Source organism: Ranitomeya variabilis, chromosome 5 (assembly GCF_051348905.1).
Source record: "Ranitomeya variabilis isolate aRanVar5 chromosome 5, aRanVar5.hap1, whole genome shotgun sequence".
Taxonomy (NCBI): domain Eukaryota; kingdom Metazoa; phylum Chordata; class Amphibia; order Anura; family Dendrobatidae; genus Ranitomeya; species Ranitomeya variabilis.
In genome coordinates this window covers 90,545,563-90,569,996 of record NC_135236.1, presented here as the reverse complement: position 1 = coordinate 90,569,996, position 24,434 = coordinate 90,545,563, and the positions used below count along the sequence as shown (strand labels likewise).

Below are 24,434 nucleotides of genomic sequence, written 5' to 3'. Positions count from 1 at the left end.
GAGCCATAATACAAATTCTAACAGTCTATTCAGTAGGACTATCAGCTGTGTATCCACCAGACTTCTGCACAACACAACTGATGGTCCCAACCCCATTTATAAGGCAAGAAATCCCACTTATTAAACCTGACAGGGCACACCTGTGAAGTGAAAACCATTCCTGGTGACTACCTCTTGAAGCTCATCAAGAGAATGCCAAGAGTGTGCAAAGCAGTCATCAAAGCAAAAGGTGGCTACTTTGAAGAACCTAGAATATAAGACAATTTTAGTTGTTTCACACTTTTTTGTAAAGTATATAATTCCACACGTGATAATCCATAGTTTTGATGCCTTCAGTGTGAATGTACAATTTTCATAGTCATGAAAATACAGAAAAATCTTTAAATGAGGTGTGAAAACTTTTGGTCTGTACTGTATGTGTGTGTATATTATATATTTATTTAATAAAGGGCTAGATAGCATAAAAGCCGGTAATTCTATTGCCGGCTTTTGCCAAGTCCTACCAAACCTGACCGGATATGAGACGTGGTTTACATACAGTAAACTATTTCATATTTGTTATATTTTTACATATCCCTCACTAATTATGTTAGTAGTGTGTGTGTGTGTAAAATTTGGGAGCTCTAGGTGTTGAAATAAAGGCTTAATTCACGGAAAAAACTGGCGTAGACTCCCGCGCAATTTTCTCCGCCAGAATGGGAAAGCCAGTGACTGAGGGCAGATATTAATAGTCTAGAGAGGGACCATGGTTATTACCCCCTTTCCCGGCTATAACATCTGCCCCCAGCCACCCCAGAAAAGGCACATCTGTAAGATGTGCCTATTCTGGCACTTAGCCACTCTCTTCCCACTCACCTGTAGTAGTGGGATATGGGGTAATAAGGGGTTAATGTCACCTTGCTATTGTAAGGTGACATTAAGCCTGATTAATAATGAAGAGATGTCAATAAGACACCTATCCATTATTAAAGGGAACCTGTCACCCCCAAAATCGATGGTGAGGTAAGCTCACCGTCATCAGGGGCTTATCTACAGCATTCTGTAATGCTGTAGATAAGCCGCCAATGTTACCTGAAAGAGGAGAAAAAGACGTTAGATTATACTCACCCAGGGGCGGTCCCGCTCCGATGGGTGTTTCAGGTCCGGTACAGCGCCTCCCATCTTCATTCCATGACATCCTCTTCTAGGCTTCATGCCGCGGCTCCGGCGCAGGCGTACTTTGTCTGTCCTGTTGAGGGCAGAGCAAAGTACTGCAGTGCGCAGGCGCCGGAAAGGTGAGAGAGGCCCAGCGCCTGTGCACTGCAGTACTTTGCTCTGCCCTCAACAGGGTAGACAAAGTACGCCTGCGCCAAAGCCACAGCGTGAAGACCAGAAGAGGACGTCATCTGATGAAGATGGGAGGCACCGGACCGAACCTGAGACACCCATTTGACTGGACCGCAGCGGGACCGCCCCTGGGTGAGTATAATCTAACCTCTTTTTCTCCTCTTTCAGGTAACATCGGGGGCTTATCTACAGTATTACAGAATGCTGTAGATAAGCCCCTGATGACGGGAATTTTCCGTGTGGGGAATTTTCCGTGTGGGCATTTTTCCTGTGTGCAATTTTCCTGTGGGCAATTTTCCTGTGGGCAATTTTCAGGGAACCATTATAATCTTTATGGTGGTATTATTCGATCACTATTGGGTGGTTTTATATAGTCATGGTGTGGCGGTATTATTTGCCTATTGCATATGGTGTTTCTGTGATATTGGTCTTGTTACAGTGGTCTTTGTTCAGTAACAGGATGGTGATAATAATCAGACACTATGTGACGGTAATATGAGGTCCGGTCGTGATCGGGCGGTATTTGTCTCTTGCATGTGATATTATTGGTATATTGGTTTTAGTGCTGTGTTTTTCTGCCAGTTTTATATATTGTATGTGCTTTATTTTCTTCTTGGTGGCTAATACAGAATCAATCATCTCTATTGGGGACCACACATCTGAGCAACATGCTGTTATGGGGGCCCGGTCCGAATTTTGCCCTGGGGCCCATAGGACTCTAGTGACACCACTGGTAACATCTATAATGCACACAGTGCTGCTTAATACATTTTTTGAAGGATCCAGTTTATATAGGTTGATCAATATATAGCAATACAAACATAAGCAATTTGGGTCTGTGTTTCCATCATTCACGCTAAGGAATAACAAAAGAATTAAAAAAAAAATCTTAGTTTAAAACAAAACATTGTAAAAATTATTCTACTAATCTGAATACATAAGCAGAAAACATTACTCTCTAAATGAGTCATTGAAAGGATGTCCATGATTGTACAGCTCATAAGTTTCCACTTCACAAATTCCATGAATTCTTTCATTATTTATTGTTACTCTGTCCATAGATAAAACCTTAGAGAATAATCCACAAGAATTTCATCTACACAGTTTAGACAAAGGGGCTTTACAAAAAGATTGAGGATTTACTCCTGCCTCCTTATTCAACTATAGATTCACCATTAGAATCAGGCTGTTGTCTTTCTCAGCATCTGTATCTCTTTACACTCTAACCATGTACATTCTGGATGATTTTCCTTTCATCTGCATATATGTAAGATGCCCAAGCGAGATAGTCGTGGGCGAGCTTCTGTTCCCACTCGCTTTGGCATCCTACAGACAACTCATATCCCGGTGTGCTGCTGTGTGTGAGGGGCATCACACTTACTTTAGGGCTGCAGGCCTCTTCTGACTCCAGGAATCCCTCTTCTGGAACCAGGGCAGCAATTAATCCAGGAGACATGAGTTTCATAAAAGCAACCAAACTTTTACTTGGTGAATGCAGTATTTGAATGCAGATATTGAGGATAAGGCCCAAGGGGTTGTCATTGTCATCTTTCCCAAAGGTACCAGATACAACTTCCCTGGTTCTTGGTATAGGTAGAACATCCCTTTTACCATCTCTTCTAGTTCTAGGGATCTTCTTTTCTAGCAATATATCTGGATTCCATCTAACTCCGCTTCTCACTGAGTCCCATTTCTCTTGCAGCTTCACAGAAGGAGTGTGCCCCGACATCTATCTTAAGGTTCCCAGGCCGGCAAAGGAGGGACTCTTATGGAGGGGTTCTCTGGCAATCCACTGGCCCGAGGTTCTAGGCTCACGTTGTCCCTAGCAGCCCCAGTTCTGAGCCTATCAATTCTCACTGCTCAGCACTCACTGACTGTCTCTTCCTGTCTTTGACACTGACACACAGTTCTCCCTCCCAAACTGGGCCGGCCATTACAGTTAACCCTGTCTAAACTAACTGCAGCACCAGTGTCACCCTTTTAAAACATGCATAAACATCAATACAATTAACCCTTTAGAGTGTCACAGAGCAGACCATCAGCCTCACCACTCCTACATTCCCCACACTTTAATCATAGTCATCCCCGACCACGTCAGACCTTAAAAGAAAAGATAGAGTTTTATAATGCCTTATCTCTGCATCAAACATTATAAAACATCATACTGCAGGCTAGTACCAACGTCTTCTTCCTTGTGTAAATCTGGCCCTTCTCAGTTAAGGGTCCTGAAATGGCAAACGTTACAGTCCATAACCATGAAATGTTTTAGTAGTGCTGGTCCTTCTCGGTAAGGACTCTGAAAACAAAGTGTCGATGTCCATTTTATCAATAGGGCCCGTAGGCCAACACAGCAGTAGTCTTCCATTGAAACAGTCCAGGAACGTACTGTCTCTGTTGTTGAGGATCTCAAAACCATCCAAGAGTACCAGCGTCTGCTATTCCAGCAGAAAAAGAAGCAACAGGTGCAAAAAAGAAACCCAAAACAAAACTCAGCAGCAATAAAATTCAAACTCAGCCACAAGACCTTCCTGGCCTTCAAGGCAAAAGAACAACAGTGCCTCTGATTTCCTTAACCAGCACTTAACGTTGTACTCCATAAAATAAACCAGGGCAGTATGCCCCCAACAGGAAATTTTCTGTAGTCGTCTCACCGGCTTGATCTGAGACTGTTCCCTGTAAAAAGAAAAACTTTCACTTTAGCACGCTAAGTCCAGATCACTTCTCCTCAAGTTTTCTTCCAGCCAATACGCCTCTCCTTCATGAAGGCGGTCCAGACAGTGGGAGAAGGTCATCTTCTCCACTTCCACATCTGATCCAGAAACTTGGTAGGCCTAGGGTCCTCTTCGGGTGTAACACTTCCGCAGCCCACTTGGGTAAGGTCGTAACTCGTGACTCGCTGTGGCTCGGGTACCCTCTGTAAACTCTGACAAGCTAGGTGCCTGCTAGGAGATTCGGCTGAGCTATGGCCCTCGGAGAGATCCTAACACCACCCTTCGACTCCTGCTGCCGACTCCCCAAGAGTTGCCTTCTCTGTACTGGAACCCACGGTCCTTGGCATCATCAGGAAACCCTTAGAAGCCTCCGCCACCTTGTCCCATTGAGCCTCTCTTTCAGCCCTCCATTTGAAGACCTCCTGGTCCCGCTCTTGGATGCCTTCCCATGTATGAGGGTGCACCAAGGCTGCTGCATACTAGCCCTGCTGGTACCTGCATTTTACAAATTCCACAATCTCACCAAGACGTAGGCTGTGTAGCCGTGAGGGCAGGCATCTTCTCTTCACCATGTAATGTAGACCTCGTCGTCGGTTCTTTCATCCTCTAGGAATCCATACCCTCCCTTGATGTCGAAGTCGACAACCTGTCCACGGGTCTGGGACGGTTCTCTTGAGCGGCATTAGACCCTTCGAGCCACCCTCATAGGAACAGGTCAGTCCACTTCCTGTGTTCTAGTAGACTCATTGCGGGAGAATGCCCTGGCAGCAACCACGACTGGTAGTTAGGGTGACTCTCGACCGGTGGGGTACTCATTATGTCCCACTATTCCCCCAGTCAATAAATGAGGTCTTCCTCTTGCCTGACCACACCTCAGGCTTAACCGCTGCAACTCCATTCCGAGATCTACTTTATGAGAGCCAAAACTGGGACTGACCATGATGGGGTGCACTCATCCTTCTCCTCTAGACGTGCCGCTCCTGCACCCTCTGGTGTCTTCTCTCCCTCAGCTGAGGAAGTCTCACCCATTGGCATCCAGCTCCAACACATCACCCGCAGTTCGTGAGCCAAGAGGCCTATGTCCAGTTGCAGCACCATTGTCCACTGGACCAGCATCGGCGGCGAAAACAGCGGTCCCTGCTGCAACCCCAGGGGTGATGATCTCTACCATCTCCTTCTCATCGTCAGTGTCTATCTCGTGCGTTTTGTGCGATTTCCACTGGAGTCTCACCGCCACACTTCTTACTCCTCATGTGCGTTAAGGAAAACAGCGCCGTGCACTTCCCAGTGATGCGCTTCCTGCGCATCTGGCTCCACCTCATGCTCATCTCTTCCATCGCAATCTTCCATTCAGTGGGACACGCCTCACGGAATATACCTCCAATTCCTGGCTGAACTCTGGCTACTGGACCCATCCTTCTTCAGGCCATCATTCATGGGAACTGGACACATTTTTGCACTCTCAGGCGCCATCCACGCCCACGATAGGCGTTTGTTCTTTTCTTCACTACCACAGTCGCCATTCTGGAGTCCATGCTTCTGACCGCCATCTTGAGCTGCATGTCTTCCAATACGCTTCCGTCTGTATCATAAGCCATATCTTCCCTGCGTTCTTGCGAGGCACTCGCATCCTGCCAGCTGTGCCAAATGTAAGGTGCCCGAGTGAGGTAATCGTGGGCGAGCTTCTGTTCCCACTGTGAAGTGCATCAAACTTACTTTAGGGCTGCAGGCCTCTTCTGACTCAAGGAAACCCTCTTCTGGAAACAGGGCAACAATTAATCCAGGAGACACGATGTTCATAAAAACAACCAAATTTTTATTTGGTGAATGGCAGTATTTCTAGACAGATATTGAGGACTAGATGGTCGCCCGATTCTAACGCATCGGGTATTCTAGAATATGCATGTCCACGTAGTATATTGCCCAGTCACGTAGTATCTTGCCCAGCCACGTAGTATATTGTCCAGGCACGTAGTATATTGCCAAGTCAGGTAGTATATTGCCCAGCGACATAGTATATTGCCCAGCGACGTAGTATATTGTTCAGCGCCGTAGTATATTGGCCAATTACGTAGTATATTGCCCAGCGACGTAGTATATTGCCCAGTGACGTAGTATACAGCACAGAGCCACGTAGTATATTGCACAGCGAAGTAGTATACAGCACAGAGCCACGTAGTATATTGCCCAGCCACGTTTGTCACAGGTAAAAAAATAAAAAATAAACATATACTCACCTTTCCGAGGGCCGCTTGTAGTCCACGACAGCTTCCGGTCCCAGGGTTGGTCTGAGCGCAGGACCTGTGATGACGTCGCGGTCACATGACCGTGACGTCACGTCAGGTCCTTTCCGCGCAGGACTTGTGATGACGTCGCGGTCCTTCTGCCATACGATCTTTGCCACCGCAACCTGCAACGGAAGATGGCGGGCGGCGCGAGCGGCTCAGCGGACTACAGAGGGTGAGTATAGCAGGTTTTTTTTAAAATTATTTTTAACATTACATTTTGTACTATTGATGCCGCATAGGCAGCGTCAATAGTACAAAGTTGGGGACACACAGGGTTAATAGCGGCGGTAACGGAGTGCGTTACCCGCGGCATAACGCGGTCCCTTACCGCCGGCATTAACCCTGTGTGAGCGGTGACCGGAGGCGTGCATGCGGGCAGTGAGTGCGGGGAGTAAGGAGCGGCCATTTTTTTCCGGACTGTGCGCATCGCTGATTGGTCGCGGCAGCCATGACAGACAGCTGGCAAGACCAATCAGCGAACGAATAACCGCGACAGACAGACAGGAGGACAGACGGAAGTGACCCTTAGACAATTATATAGTAGATAAGGCACAACGGGTTGTCATCTTTCCCACAGGTTCCGGATACAACTTCAGCCCTGGTTCTCGGTATAGATATTACTATGCAAGAAAAAAACAAAAACGTTTTCAGCTCACTCATGTGGAGGAACTTGGATGGATTCCTTCTGCAAAGCATCGGATTAAGTCTCAGCTTCCAAAGCATTAAAAATTGAAAACCTTTATTTAGAAAATATTAAAAACAAAAGGTAGCGTTAATGCAAACATTACATGTGGATGCAGTTATTTAAGGCGGATACAGAGAAAATAATGGAAGAACAGAACGTGTTTCAAATACTGGAAGTGTTCTTACACTTGGTATTACACAGAATGACAATGGCGGCAGTTAAGGGTACTTGTTCCACAGCACCGAGAAATAAGGTTATAGCGCCCCCCAGCATTGGAAAATCTCCGGGGGTAGCTGAGACTACGGAAAACATGATTTGGGTCGGTTTTTACCGTCTCCAGTGTTGCGATTGCCGTTATTCACCGATTAACGGCGACCACAAAAAAAAAAAAAAAAAGGCAGATTTCCCATTTATTTCTCTCTCCTCTGATATGATCTAGCGCATCACAGGAGAGAGAAATGGGGTCCCGAGCCCCCCCGGTATCCCCTGGTCCCTCTGGCTCTGTCCTCCGGCATCTTCCTCCGGGGCACCCAACAACAGTAGGAGATTTTTGCTGTTGGTTTATTTTGATCACTGTGGTAGACCCTATCACAGCGATTGAAAAAAAAAGAGTAAATCAAACCCCCCTTTGTCACCTCCTTATATAGGTAAAAATAATAATTAAAAGTATTTTTTTCCGTTATAGTTATGGTTGGAGTTAGGGTTAGAGATAGGATTAGGGTTGGGCTAGGGTTAGGGTTAGAGTTGTTGTTAGGGTTATGGTTGGTATTAGGGTTATGGCTCTGTTAGGGTTGGAGTTAGAATTGGGGTTTTCCACTGTTTAGGTACCTCAGGGGTACCTCAATTAGTGCAATTTCTCTCGGGATCAAGTGTTTCCAATTGTATATGGAAGAGGAGTGTGAGGTGCTGCTGGAGGAGGCGACTATAAAGGAGAAAAGCTGTGCTGCAGAAAAATGCTGTGTACAAAACAGGAGCGTGAGGTGCAAGAGGAGGCTGTGTAAAAAGAAGGAGCATGAGGTGCAGGAGGAATAAGGCCCCTTAACTGCCACCGTTAAGTCGTATTCGCAGTTGTTAAGGGGTTAATATTGTGTTTAACAATAAAACCTTTGGCTTCAACAAAGTTTTTATGTGCAATGTTATAACTAACCACAGTTAGTTAGTACGCCCGGGCTACGGATTTATTTGATAAATCCATGTACAGTAAGCAACACAAGCAAGGCAATAATTCTAAACCTCACGGACATGTATATCATCCATCTACCTCATCTCTAACTATATCTTTGCACATCTTTAACACATTAAAATATTTAATTTCTATTCTGGTACGTGTCACACTCATGTTATCCGGGTGCACATGTACAGTACGTTTTGTCATTCGTGGTGTGCGAAAAATCGGACATGTCTACATGTGGCTTACACAGACATGTGCACCTCAGCTTATAATGGGTGTGCGTGTGTAAAATGACGCCACATGGACGTGCGAAGGGGGCCTTACTGTTACAGTTGGCAAACCCCTTTAACGTATTTTTTAATTAGACTGACTTACAATTCTGGCATATAGAAAGAACAGGGATCCTAAAATGCAAAATACCCTTTTTAAAAGGTTTGTTTGGGGCATTTTGCCTCTTTAGGCATGTAGACAGGGCTTGACTTTGAGCTTGAAAAAGTTTCCTGCAATAAAGTTTGTCTCTGAGAATTGACTGTTCCTTACTTATATTTTGGGGTGTCACTAGACAAAAGATGTTATAAACAACAGCACAAATCTCACCTCACCACTTACCTTTCCAGCCGCCCCTGCAGCTCACTGTCTGATCTTCCGCAGACCTTCTTTCAACAGAGACGTCCACTCCTTAGTCGTCCGTGTGCCATCCAACGTGGCACACATTGTGATGTTACGACCTTACCACATGCCACACTGACCTCCAAAGTCCTGACCTAGAATCAAGAGGCCAGAGGTGCGGCACGCGACAATGGAAAGAAGTGCGAAGGGAGGACTGCACGACAGGCAGTGAGCGTGGCCAGAAAGTTGAGCGAGGAGTCGGATATTTGATTATTTTTTTTTAACCTTTTTGCCAGCCCTCTATGATTCGTCAAAATGGCAACCGTTAATGTTACTCAACACAAGTTCAGCAAACTATTAAAAAATCTATTCTGGAGAATAGGAAATTCGGAATTTATCAGGCAATGAAACAAAAAGAACAATTTTTAGTACAAACTTGCACTTTTTATTAGACATATTAAGTTAAAAAAAAAAAAGAAATGTAACATCACATCGCTGGGAGCTCCGAGGTTAGAGGAGCAGTGCAAACGCTAAAAGAGGATTCAGGACTCAAATGTCGATCACAATTATCAGCACAGGAGACCCAACAAGCCACGTATTAACCCTCTATGTATGCAAGCCTGTGGGACTAAAAGTCCCAGGGAGCATAGCCATGCTCCGACCACTCCACAGAGAATACTTAACTCGTTCCATATCCGCTCACACAATTGCATTTTCCAGTAAGTTGGTCCTTTACAATTTATTACTGGCTATGTAGGAAGTAATTGGTTTACCTATCTGGTAATGCACATTTAACAATGCTGAACTACGAGACGGAGAGCTAAAAGCCTGATTGTAAGTGCTGTGATTTTAAATGCCTGTTTATTATGTTCTTGCAAAATGCTTTTTGGGGGAAGCAAATTGCACCTTTAAAGTAAAAATGTTTTATTCATTGCATTAAAATGATGCTCCCCTGTTTCCTGAAAACTTTGGCTTGTAAAAAGTACCAAGTTTCAGTAGAGATTCAGGAGAAATTCTTCAGTCTTGGAGTGATTTTAACATCTAGGCAGGTTCTCCCGTAGGGAGCAACACCTCCACTGCTACAAACGAGGCTATTATAAAGCGTCGGAAGGTGCCGTTCTCGTCGTGTAGGGGTAACCCGCCTCCCACCATCGATGCATGAGACATAAGTGCTGTGTCTATAAAAATGCTCAGGCGGGGGATAAGGCATAGAAAAAAAAGCCCTTTTGTATGGCAGCCTCAGCTATGATTTGGGCCACTTTCGCACGTAGCATTTTGTATCAGGAGAGGGTCCAAAACCAGCTAAGGTGCAAAGGTTCTTATTTTACATGCCCTGTGCGAGTTCCCTTCCTGGCTTTGGCTTATAAAACCAGATATAAAATAATGACCAAAGTTCAACCATGAAAAATGGCCTTCAGTCATGTTTGTAATACCTGAACGCAAGTGCCCCTTCTAGAAATGACCTCCGCCCCAAGAAGACTGCCATCACTTTATGGCGAGCACCGTGCTTCTGCCACCCTTGGCTGGTTTCAGAGGACTTTCATAGGTCATATTTCAGCATCGACGTTACAGGTCTAACACATAGACACCCAATGAACCAAACCTAGATGGCCATAAAACCAAATAGTGATCTAAGTTTAGCAGAGCTAAATTCCAAAGGGTATTACGGCTCTGTTCACTTCCACCATCGGGGAACGAACCCTAAGGGGTTGCGAACATGATCAGCATGTATTGTGCACGCTTCCTTTTCCGTATGGCAGCCATCACCAGTCGTGATGTCTCCGGCTACGCCAAACTCTCTATATGGAAGTAAGCAGAGCGGGAATACATGTAATACTACCAAGGTCCGCAGAACTGGAGATACGTAACAAAGACTTTATGGATTCCCTGTCAGTAAGATACTCCAGGACGCAATGGCTATAGGCAATAGAATGCATAGAAAGTGTAGGCGAGACAGGCTGTGGGTTCAGTGTCCATTTCAACAAAGAGTCCAGAAAAAAAAAAAAAGTACATTCTGTTTTTTGTTCTGCCCGAACTTGCTGTAGGCAACAAAGGTCATCCATGCACACGTGTAGACCAGCACTGTTTTGCTACATGAACAGTCACGACATAGAAGCAATATATAAATCCACACCTGGTACAAAGAATCAGAAGCAAATTATGTGGGATTTTCCTAAGAATTTGCACAAAAATAAGAAACTTAGCTCTTTGGGTAACCTACAGCAATAAATCTTTAAAGAAGGTTTCCAAGAATGCAATAAAATGGCCCTTGGACCGGAATTAAAACGGTAACTTGTCCTAGTCACGTGTCAGAACCAGCGACAGTCTGAAGAAACGCAGCTCCAAGACCTCTGTCTCAAGTGACTTAGGACCTGTATCGTAAGCACACACATTTGTGAGTGGCCAGTGAAGGGATGTGATAGGAGAAATAAATATTCTCAACAGAAGACGGAGGCAGGAGAAAAAAAAATCCTGTGTGCTCAGTCAACCGAGAAGATTTATTTCTTCTCCTATCACAGCCCTTCTCCTCAGCTTTGCTCCGTCAGTTGAGACAAGTCTCGAGAGCAGTGTGTCTTCAGACAGCAGCCCATCCCGACACATGACTAGGACGGGCTGCCGTTTTAATTAAGTGATGGGGTAATTTAATCACATTCTTGGAGAACCCCTTTAACTCAAGCACCCGCTAACAAGTCATGTCATAATAGCCGAAGTATCAAACAAATTACAAAAGTAATAGCCATGGGAGTTTGTCACCATCGGATCTGGTGGGTTACATAAGGATTTGAGTAGAGGTACCCTGATCTATAGTGCTTACGTTTTTTTTTTTTTCGATGCCGCTTCACTTCAGCATCAAGAGGTAATCAGAGCTGATGACGCCGCAAGTTTGTACTCGTCTCTGCAGGTAAGTGGGGGGTGCAACATCAATCATCGCAATGTGGAAATAATCAGCACCTAACAACCCCTCCAACATTCTGTGTTTGGCATAGATCCTGGATACCACCTGTGAATTATTATGCCTAACAATAAGTTGAAGAACGACTATGAAGTGTAGACCGGATCCTGTGGAGATTCCTTCATATGACCACGGGATGGGAAAGCAGACACTTTTGTAGGGTACAAAGCCAAATCAGAAGTCAAACTTCTCGACAGTCAGTCTTACCATAATTCTGAAAATGGACATACAAAATCCATCACCGATTCTTGTGATCCAGTAAAACAGCCCAGGCCGAAATAGGAAAGAAAAAAAAATCATTGTTGAATGCCAAAATGCTTCTATCTTCCATGCAACTGATCCCTAATTAATATTGTAGAAAGCTACCATGTTCTTACAGAGAAGTATCAGAAACCATTGTTGAAAGAGACACTTCACTGCAGACACAAATGAGTTTTCATTCCTGTTGGCGATGCCCACATTCACGGCTCCCTGCACTTGTCCACATAACATTATCCTGCGGCGGTGGAGGCAGTGCCTGGCACAAGCAGGGCATCTGGAGATGTTGTAAAAAGGCACAGATGGCCTCACAGGGATATTAAATAGTTACATTTTTGCTTGGCAGTAATACCGGGTTGAGATGCTGCTGCTTAGCTGGCATGATGCCTCACATTGGCCAGCAGCTGTGGTCACCAAGTCTAGCTTGCGGAGGTAAGGCAGGGCATAGGCTCGCCCATTATGCATAGTCCATCTGCGGGGCGGTGTGTGCTGCTGCAGGTTTTCGCTCTGGACTGGCTCTGGCTTCAGTGCCGCAGTCCTGAGGTCGGGAGGATATGTAATCTCTCACTTTGATCTCCATGTTTCTGGCGCGGAGTGTTGCTAGGTGTAGCTTCTCTAGAAAATCTGGCATCCCTGTAGAAGAAGACAGAGGGGTAAAGCATATTAAATACAGTCGATGACCATGCTACTTATATATCAGAGATGGTATACCCCTCGTGTGCTAAAGGACCCGCCCACCGGACACCAAGGGCTAAGGGGTCCGCCCACCGGACACAGAGCGCTAAGGCACCCACCGGACACAGCGCTAAAGGACCCATCCACCGGACACAGAGCGCTAAGGGACCCGCCCACCAGACAGAGCGCTAAGGGACCGAGCCACCAACCAGAGTGCTATGGGACCCGCCCACCAGACAGAGCGCTAAGGGACCCGCCCACCAGACAGAGCGCTAAGTGACCCGCCCACCAGACAGAGCGCTAAGGGACCCGCCCACCAGACAGAGCGCTAAGGGACCCGCCCACCAGACAGAGCGCTAAGGGACCCGCCCACCAAACACAGCGCTAAGGGACCCACCCACCAGACAGAGCGCTAAGGGACCCGCCCACCAGAGCGCTAAGGGACCCGCCCACCAGACAGAGCGCTAAGGGACTCGCCCACCAGACAGAGCGCTAAGGGACCAGCCCACCAAACACAGCGCTAAGGGACCCACCAGACAGAGCGCTAAGGGACCTGCCCACCAGACAGAGCGCTAAGGGACCCGCCCACCAGAGCGCTAAGGGATCCGCCCAACAGACAGAGAACTAAGGGACCCGCCCAACAGACAGCGCTAAGGGACCCGCCCAACAGAGCGCTAAGGGACCCACCCACCAAACACAGCGCTAAGGGACCCGCCCACCAGACACAGAGTGCTAAGGGACCCACCCAACAGACACAGAGCGCTAAGGGACCCGCCCACAGAGCGCTAAGGGACCTGCCCACCGGACACAGATCACTAAGGGACCCGCCCACCGGACACACAGCGCAAAAGTAATTTATGACGAAGAGGCAAAATGTATATTGGGGTGCTTTGTCAATCAGCCCTAGTTTTGATTCGCAGTGTCTAAAAGGTAATTAATGAATAATTATGCAGAACTATTAGTCTGAAGCATTGGGAATTGTAATGCTGCTTATTCTACCCTGTTTTCTCCCTTGTACTGTGGATCACATTGTGGAGAGTATATTGTATATAAGCAGGACTGGGTTTTCTGCTGTGGTTTTTATAGTTTTTTTTTCTTTGTATTGTTTTGTGGGTTTTATTTGTTCTTTATACATGGCTTAATGTACATATGTATGAAGTAATAATGGATACTTTCATTGTTTTACCCCTTTCTGACCTCGGACGGGATAGTACGTCCGAGGTCAGATCCCCTGGTTTGATGTGGGCTCCGGCAGTGAGCCCACACCAAAGCCGGGACATGTCAGCTGTTTTGAACAGCTAACATGTGCGTGCAATAGCGGCGAGTGGAATCGCGATCCACCCACCGCTATTAACTAGCTAAATGCCGCTGACAAATGCTGACAGCGGCATTTAACCGGCGCTTTCGGCCGCGCGGCCAGAAATGCGCTCATCGCCGACCCCCGTCACATGATAGGATTGCCATAACAACCAGAGGTCTCCTTGAGACCTCTATGGTTGTTGATGCCGGCTTGCTGTGAGCGCCACCCTGTGGTCGGCTCATAGCAAGCCTGTAATTCTACTACATAGAGGCGTTCTATGCTTCGCCTCTATGTAGCAGACCTGATCCAGTTGTGCCAGCTTCTAGCCTCCTATGGAGGCTACTGAAGTATGGCAAAAGTAAAAAAAGAAAAATGTTTAACCCCTTCCCGACCCATGACGCCTATGTGGCGTCATGGAATGATCGCGTCCCTGCAGATCGGGTGAAGGGGTTAACTCCTATTTTACCCGATCTGCAGGGAGAGGGGGAGTGGTACTTCAGCCCAAGGGGGGTGGCTTCACCCCCCCCGTGGCTACGATCGCTCTGATTGGCTGTTGAAAGTGAAACTGCCAATCAGAGCGATTTGTAATATTTCACCTAAAAAACTGGTGAAATATTACAATCCAGCCATGGCCGATGCTGCAATACCATCGGCCATGGCTGGAAAACCTGAAGTGACCCCCCCCACCCCACCGATCGCCCCCCCAGTGCTCCGTTATGGGGTCCGGTCCCCTCCGTCTTGTGCTCCGCTCCCCCGTCCTCCTGCCCACTCCCCCCCTGCTCCTATGTCACCCCTCGGTGCTCCGACGCCCCCCCCCGTGCCCCGATCTCCCCCCCCCTTATACTTACCGAGGCTCCCGGTGTCGGTCCGTCTCCTCGCTGGGCGCCGCCATCTTCCAAAATGGCGGGCGCATGCTCAGTGCGCCCGCCGAATCTGCCGGCCGGCAGATTCATTACAAGTACATTTTGATCGCTGTGGTAGGTTCTATCACAGCGATCAAAATAAAAAAATAAACCCCCCCCCCCCCCCCCCTTTATCACCCCCATAGGTAGGGACAATAATAAAATAAAGAAAATATATTTTTTTCTTTTTCCACTAGGGTTAGGGTTAGAACTAGGGTTAGAACTAGGGGTAGGGTTAGGGGTAGGGTTACGGGTAGGGTTAGGGGTAGGGTTATGGCATGTGCACACAGAGCGTATCGGCCGCGGATCCGCAGCGCATCGGCCGCGGATCGGCCGCGGATCCGCAGCGCATCGGCCGCGGATCCGCAGCGGATCGGCCGCGGGTCTGCAGCGGATCGGCCGCGGATCCGCAGCGGATTGGCAGCGGCTCCGCAGTGCATTGGCCGTGGATCCGCAGCGGATTGGCAGCGGATCAGCAGCGGATTGGCCGCGGATCCGCAGCGGATTGGCCGCGGATCCGCAGCGGATTGGCCGCTGCGAATTCGAAGCAGTTTTCCATCAGGTTTACAGTACCATGTACACCTAAGGAAAACCAAATCCGCTGTGCCCATGGTGCGGAAAATTCCGTGCAGAAACGCTGCATTGTATTTTCCGCAGCATGTCAATTCTTTGTGCGGATTCCGCAGCGTTTTACACCTGTTCCTCAATAGGAATCCGCAGGTGAAATCCGCACAAAAAAACACTGGAAATCTGCTGTAAATCCGCAGGTAAAACGCAGTGCCTTTTACCTGCAGATTTTTCAAAAATCGTGCGGAAAAATCTCACACGAAACCGCAACGTGGGCACATAGCCTTAGGGTTAGGGTTGGAATTAGAGTTAGGGTTGGAATTAGGGCTAGGGTTTGAAATTGGGTTAAGATTAGGCTTGTGGTTAGGGTAACGGATAGGGTTAGGGGTGTGTTGGGGTTACAGTTGTGGTTAGGGTTGGGATTAGGGTTACGGTTGGGATTAGGGTTAGGATTAGGGTTGGAATTAGGGTTACGGGTGTGTTGCGGTTAGGGTTGTGGTTAGGGGTATGTTGGGGTTAGGGTTGTGATTAGGGTTATGGCTACAGTTGGGATTAGGATTAGGGGTGTGTTGGGGTTAGTGTTGAAGTTAGAATTGAGGGGTTTCCACTGTTTAGGCACATCAGGGGTCTCCAAACGCAACATGGCGCCACCATTGATTCCAGCCAATCTTGCGTTCAAAAAGTCAAATGGTGCTCCCGCCCTTCCAAGCCCCGACGTGCGCCCAAACAGTGGTTTACCCCCACATTTGGGGTACCAGCGTACTCAGGACAAACTGGGCAACAACTGTTGGGGTCCAATTTCTCCTGTTACCCTTGCAAAAATAAAAAATTACTTGCTAAAACATAATTTTTGAGGAAAGAACAATTATTTTTTATTTTCACGGCTCTGCGTTATCTAGATGTGTGGTGAGCACTTTGAACCCCCAAGTGCTTCACAGAAGTTTACAACGCAGAGCCGTGAAAATAAAAAATCATTTTTCTTTCCTCAAAAAAGATGTTTTAGCAAGCAATTTTTTATTTTCACAAGGGTAACAGGAGAATTTGGACCCCAATATTTGTTGCCCAGTTTGTTGTGAGTACGCTGATACCCCATATGTGGGGGTAAACCACTGTTTGGGCACACGTCAGGGCTCGGAAGGGAAGTAGTGACATTTGAAATGCAGACTTTGATGGAATGGTCTGCGAGCGTCACATTGCATTTGCAGAGCCCCTGATGTGCCTAAACAGTAGAAACACCCCACAAGTGACCCCATTTTGGAAACTAGACCCCCGAAGGAACTTATAAACTTCTGTGAAGCACTTGGGGGTTGAAAGTGCTCACCACACATCTAGATAAGTTCCTTCGGGGGTCTAGTTTCCAAAATGGGGTCACTTGTGGGGTGTTTCTACTGTAACACCATGGGTGTTATGCTGCTGTCCACTAGGAGGCGACACTATGCATAATCTGATTAAAGATTAACTGTGGCTCCTCCTGTGCAGTATACACCCCTGGACGGCATCAGCCTTCTCCAGTTTTGTGCCAAAGCAGTAGGAGGAACGTAACATGAATAACATAATTATGCCTGTAAGAAGGCAACTATGTACGAGCTCAAGAAACAATATGAGAACTCAACAGTTACAACAGCCCGGAAAGGGCAACAGGGTGGGAGCTGTGTCCCCCAATTAGAGGCTAAGAGAAAGAGATTTTACGGTGAGTACACAAAAATCTCCTTTACTCTGTCGCCTCATTGGGGGACACAGGACCATGGGACGTCCTAAAGCAGTCCCTGGGTGGGAAGCAATGGACGAATATTGTGCAGACAGGCCCGTACACATAGGGCACCGCCGCCTGCAGGACACATCTACCCAGGCTCGCTGAGGACTGGGTATGAACCCTGTAGTGTTTAGTAAATGTGTGTAAGCTAGTCCAAGTGGCCGCCTTACACACTTGTTGTGCCGAAGCCTGGTGCCGAATGGCCCAGGAGGCCTCTACCGCCCGTGTAGAGTGTGCCGTAATACCGGCTGGAAGAGGAGGATTCTTAAGGCGGTACGCCTCTTGTATGGTGGATTTGATCCACCTGGCAAGAGTAGCTTTTGGAAGCTGGCCTACCCTTGTGGCCGCCTTCCAGAAGGAAGAAAGGAGAATCAGACCTCCGGAAGGACGCAGTCCTAGACACGTATATACGCAAAGGCCTGACAAGGTCAAGCGTATGCAGAACCTTCTCCACTCTATGAACCGGAACTGGACAAAGGGATGGTAGTGAAATTTCCTCATGGAGGTGGAAGTCTGACACAACCTTCGGAAGGAAGGATGGGACCGTACGAAGAACTACCTTGGCCTGGTGACAAGCCAGGAAAGGCCGTCTGCATGAGAGTGCTGTCGGTTCAGACACCTTGCGTAGCGAGGTGAGTGCCACCAGGAAAAAAACCACCTTCTGGGAAAGAAGGCGGAGCGGGACCTCCTTAAGGGGTTCGAAGGGTGGTTCCTGCAATGCTGTCAGGACCAGGATGAGGTCCCACGTTTCTAGTGGTCGTCTGTAGGGGGGAACCAATCGGGGAACCCCCTGAAGGAAAAGGCCTTACTTGCGGCTTGGTAGCAATGCGCTTTTGGAAAAAGCACTGAGAGGGCTAACACCTGGCTTTAGGCGAGCCCAATGACATACTGGCCTCCAGACCCGCTTGGAGAAAACCAAGAGCTTTGGGTAGGGAATAAGGGAGTGGAACCTAGCCACGAGATTTGCACCAGGTAAAGAAAACTTTCCAGGTACGGTAATACATCTTGGCAGAGGCTGATTTCCGTGTTCTGATCATGGTTGCAACGACCTCTGTCGAGAACCCTGCCTGGGTTAGAACCCAGGTCTCAAGGGCCACGCCATCAAGTTGAGAGCCCTTGAGTTCTGGTGGTAGAACGGCTCTTGTGATAGAAGATCGTGGCGGTCGGGGAGACGCCAGGGGGCGTCTGCTGTGAGTTGTACGATGTCGGCGTACCATGTGCGTCTGGGCCAGTCCGGTGCAATGAGGATAGTTGAAACTCCCTCTTGTTTGATCTTCCTCACCCTCTGGATATCAGGGGGAGAGGTGGAAAAAATATACAGAAGCTGGAACTGAGTCCAGTCCTGAACCAGAGCGACTGCTCCGAGCGACCGCGGATCGTGAGTTCAGGCAATGAAGTTGGAGACCTTGGCATTGAAATGGGATGCCATTAGGTCCACATCCGGGGTCCCCCAGCGGAGACAGATCTGATGAAAAATTTCGGGATGGAGAGACCACGCTCCCGAGTCTATTCCTTGTCGGCTGAGGAAGTCTGCTTCCCAGTTGTCCACACCCGAACGTGGACCGCCGAAGGACCGACCCTGTGTCCTCCGCCCAGCGGAGGACATATGACACTTCCCGCGTCGCTTGGGTACTGCGGGTCCCCCCTTGATGAGTCACATATGCCACAGTCGTGGTATTGTCCGACTGTATCCTGATGTAAGAGGCTGCCAGTAAGTGATGGAAAGCCCTCAATGCCAGAAGGATGGCACGAATTTTCAGGATGTTGATGGGCATGGACGCTTCCGCTGAGGACCACTTGCCCAACAGGAGCCCACAGCTGAGCCGGGGTCCCTGGATGCAGGCGCAGTGTGCTGGCCTATTGCTTGGAGGTGTAGGATGCTGCCTGTACAGGCCCTACCTGAGGTGTCTCAACCTATACCCCCAGAGAGTGAAAGGGAAGGTGCTATTGTCACCTTCAGGGGCCTTTATCCTCGCCTCGACCTCAACCCAGAAACCAAAAGGAATTGGGGAAGGGAGTCTCGACTTCGAACCAGCACCCGAGGGACTGGGGAAGGAGCAGCATGGGGAATAGCCATCTCAACTTCAACTGGGCACCCCATAATAGGGGGCTGAGGAAGGAGCCATGCCGGGAGTCTCACAAGAGACCCTCTTTTCTTCATCTGCTAGTCGGAGGGCCAGTGCCTTGTCCTTGGGAAGGAGCACTAGACCCCTGGAAGTGTTGAATAACATTCCCAGGAAGGTCAGGGACTGACTCGGAGTTGGTGATGACTTTGTAGGTTGATTAACCAGCCCATACGACTGAGAGTATCGGTTGTGATTGAGACGCTGAGCTCGCAAACCTTGAAGGTGGGAGCCTTGATGAGTAGATCGTCCAGGTATGGAACGACTACTATGCCTCTGGAATGCAGGACGTCCATGGTTGCTGCCATGACCTTGGTGACACTCTGGGAGCCGTGGCGAGTCCAAAGGGGAGAGCCACGAATTGGTAGTGGTCCTGGCCTATTGCGAACCTGAGAAACCTCTGATGGGCAGGTGCAATGGGTATATGCAGGTATGCGTCTTGTATGTCTATGGAGGCGAGATATTCTCCCTTCTCCATGGACGCAGTGATGGACCGAAGGAACTCCATGCGGAAGTGACGGACCCGTACATATTTGTTGAGCTGTTTTAGGTCTAGTATGGGCCGTACGCTGCCTCCTTTCTTGGGAACTACGAACAGATTGGAGTAGAACCCTCGGAAGCGGTCGGTCGTGGGTACCGGTACTATGACTCCTGATTAATAAAGCGAGGAGACCGCTTGGTGGTAGGCTCGAGCCTTGGCTGGCAGTTTTGGGGGGACAGAGAGGAAGAACCTGTCCGGTGGGTTGGAGGTGAAGTCTATTTTGTATCCGGAAGACACTAGTTCCATGACCCACCTGTCTTCTGTAATAGGCAGCCATACTTGATGAAAGAGCAAAAGTCGGCCGCCTACCGGTGTGGTGTCTTCCGGAGTCCGTAAGTCATGAGGAAGAGAAAGTCTGAGATTTTCCTCCTCTGGGCTTAGACTGGCCTGCTTTTGACTGCCAGGTCTTGTCCGACCTTTGCGTCGATCGTGAGTTGTCCCTGCGTGGGGAACGGTTACGATTTTGTACTGGACGTGAGACGGACCAGCCGGAGGAATTCCGAAAGGATCGGAATCGAGTTTGGTTACGCTTCTGGTAAGTGCGTTTAGGTTTCAGTTGGGGAAGAGAAGTACTCTTACCCCCTGTGGCGCTGGATATCATAGTATCCAACTGTTCACCGAAAAGTCTCCCACTGAGGTAGGGGAGGTGCGTGAGGGACTTCTTTGAGGCTGCGTCCGCTTTCCATTCCCGCAGCCAGAGGATACGCCTGATGGGGTTTGATGCTATCCCCGCGACTCCCCTTGCTGAAACCAGAGCTGCATGGAGCATGTAATCTGCTACAACTGCAATTGAACCGCTTGGTCCGACAGTTGAGGAGCGGATGCTTGGAAGGCTTGTAGATTCTTTGCCCAGGCCAGGATGGCCTTGGCAGCCCAAGCTGAAGCGAACGCAGGAGCCATGGATGCCTTTGCTCCCTTGAAAATTGAACGAGCCATGCGTTCTACCTGCCAGTCTGCTGCGTCCCTGAGGGTTGAGCTATCTGGCGGTGTAAGGAGGGTCTGTGCTGCCAGCCTAGAGACTGGGGGATCCACTTCAGGTGGATCTGTCCATTCCTTGGTGTCCTTCTGTGGGAAGGGGCACCTCGCCTCCAGATATTTGCGATTAGCGAATTTTTTCTCAGGCTGTGAGAGCTGTTTTTTTTTTTTTTTTTTTTTTTAAGGATCGCCTTAAACTCTGGTGGTTAGAGAAAACCTTAGGCGGCTTCAGAGTTCCTTCAAAGGAAGTCTGATGTTCCGGGGCCCCTGATGGCGGATCAGAAATGACCAGCACCCGATGGATGGACGATATTATGTCCTCAACTAGCGCTGTATTGCTAGGAGGGATTGGGATCAGGGACCCCTCCGTTTCTCTGTCTGAGTCAGAGACGCAGATGCCTTCCGAATCCTGTGTATCACTGAGGCATCCCCTGCTAGGTGAGCAGGGGAGGAGACCTTCTCTGGTTGGGGATTGCGGAGATCTGCATTGTCTGTCCCTGGAATAGGACGGTCTAGATGACCTGGAGCAACGGTGTCTCTCCCTAGAGGGGGATGACCGTGTGCTATGGGATGACGCAGATGGACTTGATGTATGGATCCGCTTGCGTCGTGACCTAGACGTGGATGTGCCAGGGGCATCTTGTTCCTGAGTCAAGCTCTCCCTTTGCTGGGTAACGTTCATAGCCGGGGCATGACCCTGCAGAGCCTGAAGCAATGTGGAAGTTAGGTTATCTATAGACTGCGTCATAGATTGCGATATCTGAGTAGCCCATTCCGGTGTGGCATTAGACACCGAGGCATTGGCAGGGGCTTCTTGAGGCTGTGACACAGTAGTTTGTATACAGTTCTGACAATGCGGGTACGTGCTACTACTGGGGAGAGCGGTCCCGCAGGCTGTGCAGAATGCATAATAGCAGTTCTGCCTGGTTCTCTTAGACCTTGAGCCCGGCATAGTGCACAGAGTGCAGAAGGGCTGCCGGCAGAGGACCTTACAGGGGTAGAGAACCTACAGGGGAGCCTTATAGGTAATATGGATTCACAGCTGAGTAAAGATAACCCAGCTGTGATCTTACCCCACCAGTGTACCCCTAGGTCCAGCGCCGAAAATCCACAGTCCTGTGCCCCCCGGAGACTGGCTGCCTGGTCCTGGTCCTGCAGACCGGGAGATGCAGGGTTAATCTGCAGCCGAAAATGGCTGCAGAGACAGAGGAGAGAGGAGGAGAAGGGGGCGGAGAGCTGGAAAAAGGCGGCAAGGCTATAAAAAACCCGCCCTTTCTGTCTCGATCCGCCCCTTGTATGACACTGTAGAGTGTCATATTTGTCATCCGGGGGGCGGGGCGGGGGGCGGAGAGGAGGCTGCTGCTTCAGCTAGGCCGAAGCCAGGGCCTAAATTAGATGCCTGAGGCCCAGAAGGGCTCCAGGCCGGCGCGAAAGTCCGGGAGGGGGTCGGATCTGAACCGGACCCCTCCGGATTTGAAGGCAGGATGGCGGTGGGGCTATAAGCGGAAGGGGGAGCCCGGTGAGGGGTCCCCCTGAGGCAGTATAGAGCTGGTGCTGCCGCAGAGACAGGGACGCTGGGAGCCCTGTGTCTGTATGTGCCATGCCTGCCTGCACTCCCCCCGGCCCCAACAGGAGCCCGCAGCTGGGCTGGGGTCCCTGGATGCAGGCGCAGTATGCTGGCCCATTGCTGGGAGCTGTAAGATGCTGCCTGTACAGGCCCTACCTGAGGAGTCTCAACCTAATACCCCCAGAGGGGGATAGGGAGGGTGCTTTTGTCACACCTTCAGGGGCCTTTATCCTCGCCTCGACCTCAACCCAGAAACCAAAAGGAATTGAGGAAGGAGGGGGGTCTCGACTTCGAACCAACACCCGAGGGGTTGGGGAAGGAGCAGCATGGGGAATAGCCATCTCAACTTCAACTGGGCACCCCATAATAGGGGGCCGAGGAAGGAGCCATGCCGGGGGTCTCACAGGAGACCCTCTTTTCTTCATCTGTAATCCCATCGGAAAACGGGAAACGGAGTAAAAACGGAGTAAAAATCTTTAGGTGTGCCTCCTTTGCGACACTAAGCAAAAACTGGAGAAGGCTGATGCCGTCCAGGGGTGTATACTGCACAGGAGGAGCCACAGTTAATCTTTTTCAGATTATGCATAGTGTCGCCTCCTAGTGGACAGCAGCATAACACCCATGGTCCTGTGTCCCCAATGAGGCGACAGAGTAAGAAAAATTATTTTTTATTTTCATGGCTCTGCGTTATAAACTTCTGTGAAGCACTTGGGGGTTCAAAGTGCTCACCACACATCTAGATTAGTTCCTTGGGAGGTCTAGTTTCCAAAATGGGGTCACTTGTAGGGGAGCTCCAATGTTTAGGCACAAAGGGGCTCTCCAAACGCGACATGGTGTCCGCTAATGATTGGAGCTAATTTTCCATTCAAAAAGCCAAATGGCGTGCCTTCCCTTCCGAGCCCTGCCGTGCGCCCAAACAGTGGTTTACCCCCACATATGGGGTATCATTGTACTCAGGACAAACTGGACAACAACATTTGGGGTCCAATTTCTCCTATTACCCTTGGGAAAATAAAAAATTCTGGGCTAAAAATCATTTTTGAGGAAAGAAAAATTATTTTTTTATTTTCACGGCTCTGCGTTATAAACTTCTGTGAAGCACCTGGGGGTTATAAGTGCTCACTATGCATCTAGATAAGTTCCTTGGGGGGTCTAGTTTCCAAAATGGGGTCACTTGTAGGGGAGCTCCAATGTTTAGGCACACAGGGGCTCTCCAAACGCGACATGGTGTCCGCTAACGATTGGAGCTAATTTTCCATTCAAAAAGTCAAATGGCACGCCTCCCCTTTCCGAGCCTTGCCGTGCACCCAAACAGTGGTTTACCCCCACATATGAGGTATCGGCATACTCAGGAGAAATTGCCCAACAAATTTTAGGATCCATTTTATCCTGTTGCCCATGTGAAAATGAAAGAATTGAGGCTAAAAGAAATTTTGTGTGAAAAAAAAAGTACTTTTTCATTTTTGCGGATCAATTTGTGAAGCACCTGGGGGTTTAAAGTGCTCACTATGCCTCTAGATGAGTTCCTTGGGGGGTCTAGTTTCCAAAATGTGGTCACTTGTGGGGGAGCTCCAATGTTTAGGCACACGGGGGCTCTCCAAACGCGACATGGTGTCCGCTAAAGATTGGAGCCAATTTTTCATTCAAAAAGTCAAATGGCGCTCCTTCCCTTCCGAGCCCTGCCGTGCGCCCAAACAGTGGTTTACCCCCACATATGAGGTATCAGCGTACTCAGGACAAATTGGACAACAACGTCCGTGGTCCAGTTTCTCCTTTTACCCTTGGGAAAATAAAAAATTGTTGCTAAAAGATCATTTTTGTGACTAAAAAGTTAAATGTTCATTTTTTACTTCCATGTTGCTTCTGCTGCTGTGAAACACCTGAAGGGTTAATAAACTTCTTGAATGTGGTTTTGAGCACCTTGAGGGGTGCAGTTTTTAGAATGGTGTCACTTTTGGGTATTTTCAGCCATATAGAACCCTCAAACTGACTTCAAATGTGAGGTGGTCCCTAAAAAAAATGGTTTTGTA

General features: G+C 48.7%; 1 protein-coding gene across 1 annotated transcript in view; it reads right to left on the bottom strand.

Annotated features, from left to right (window-relative positions):
• Window positions 1–9,207: 9,207 nt before the first annotated feature.
• Window positions 9,208–24,434, bottom strand: part of STARD7 (StAR related lipid transfer domain containing 7) — a 32,533-nt gene continuing 17,306 nt past the window's right edge. Inside the window, exon 8 of the mRNA XM_077262920.1 lies at window positions 9,208–12,634. Coding sequence (XP_077119035.1) covers window positions 12,459–12,634 — 176 coding nt within the window. The 3' untranslated portion in view covers window positions 9,208–12,458. The remainder of the gene's footprint in view (window positions 12,635–24,434) is intronic.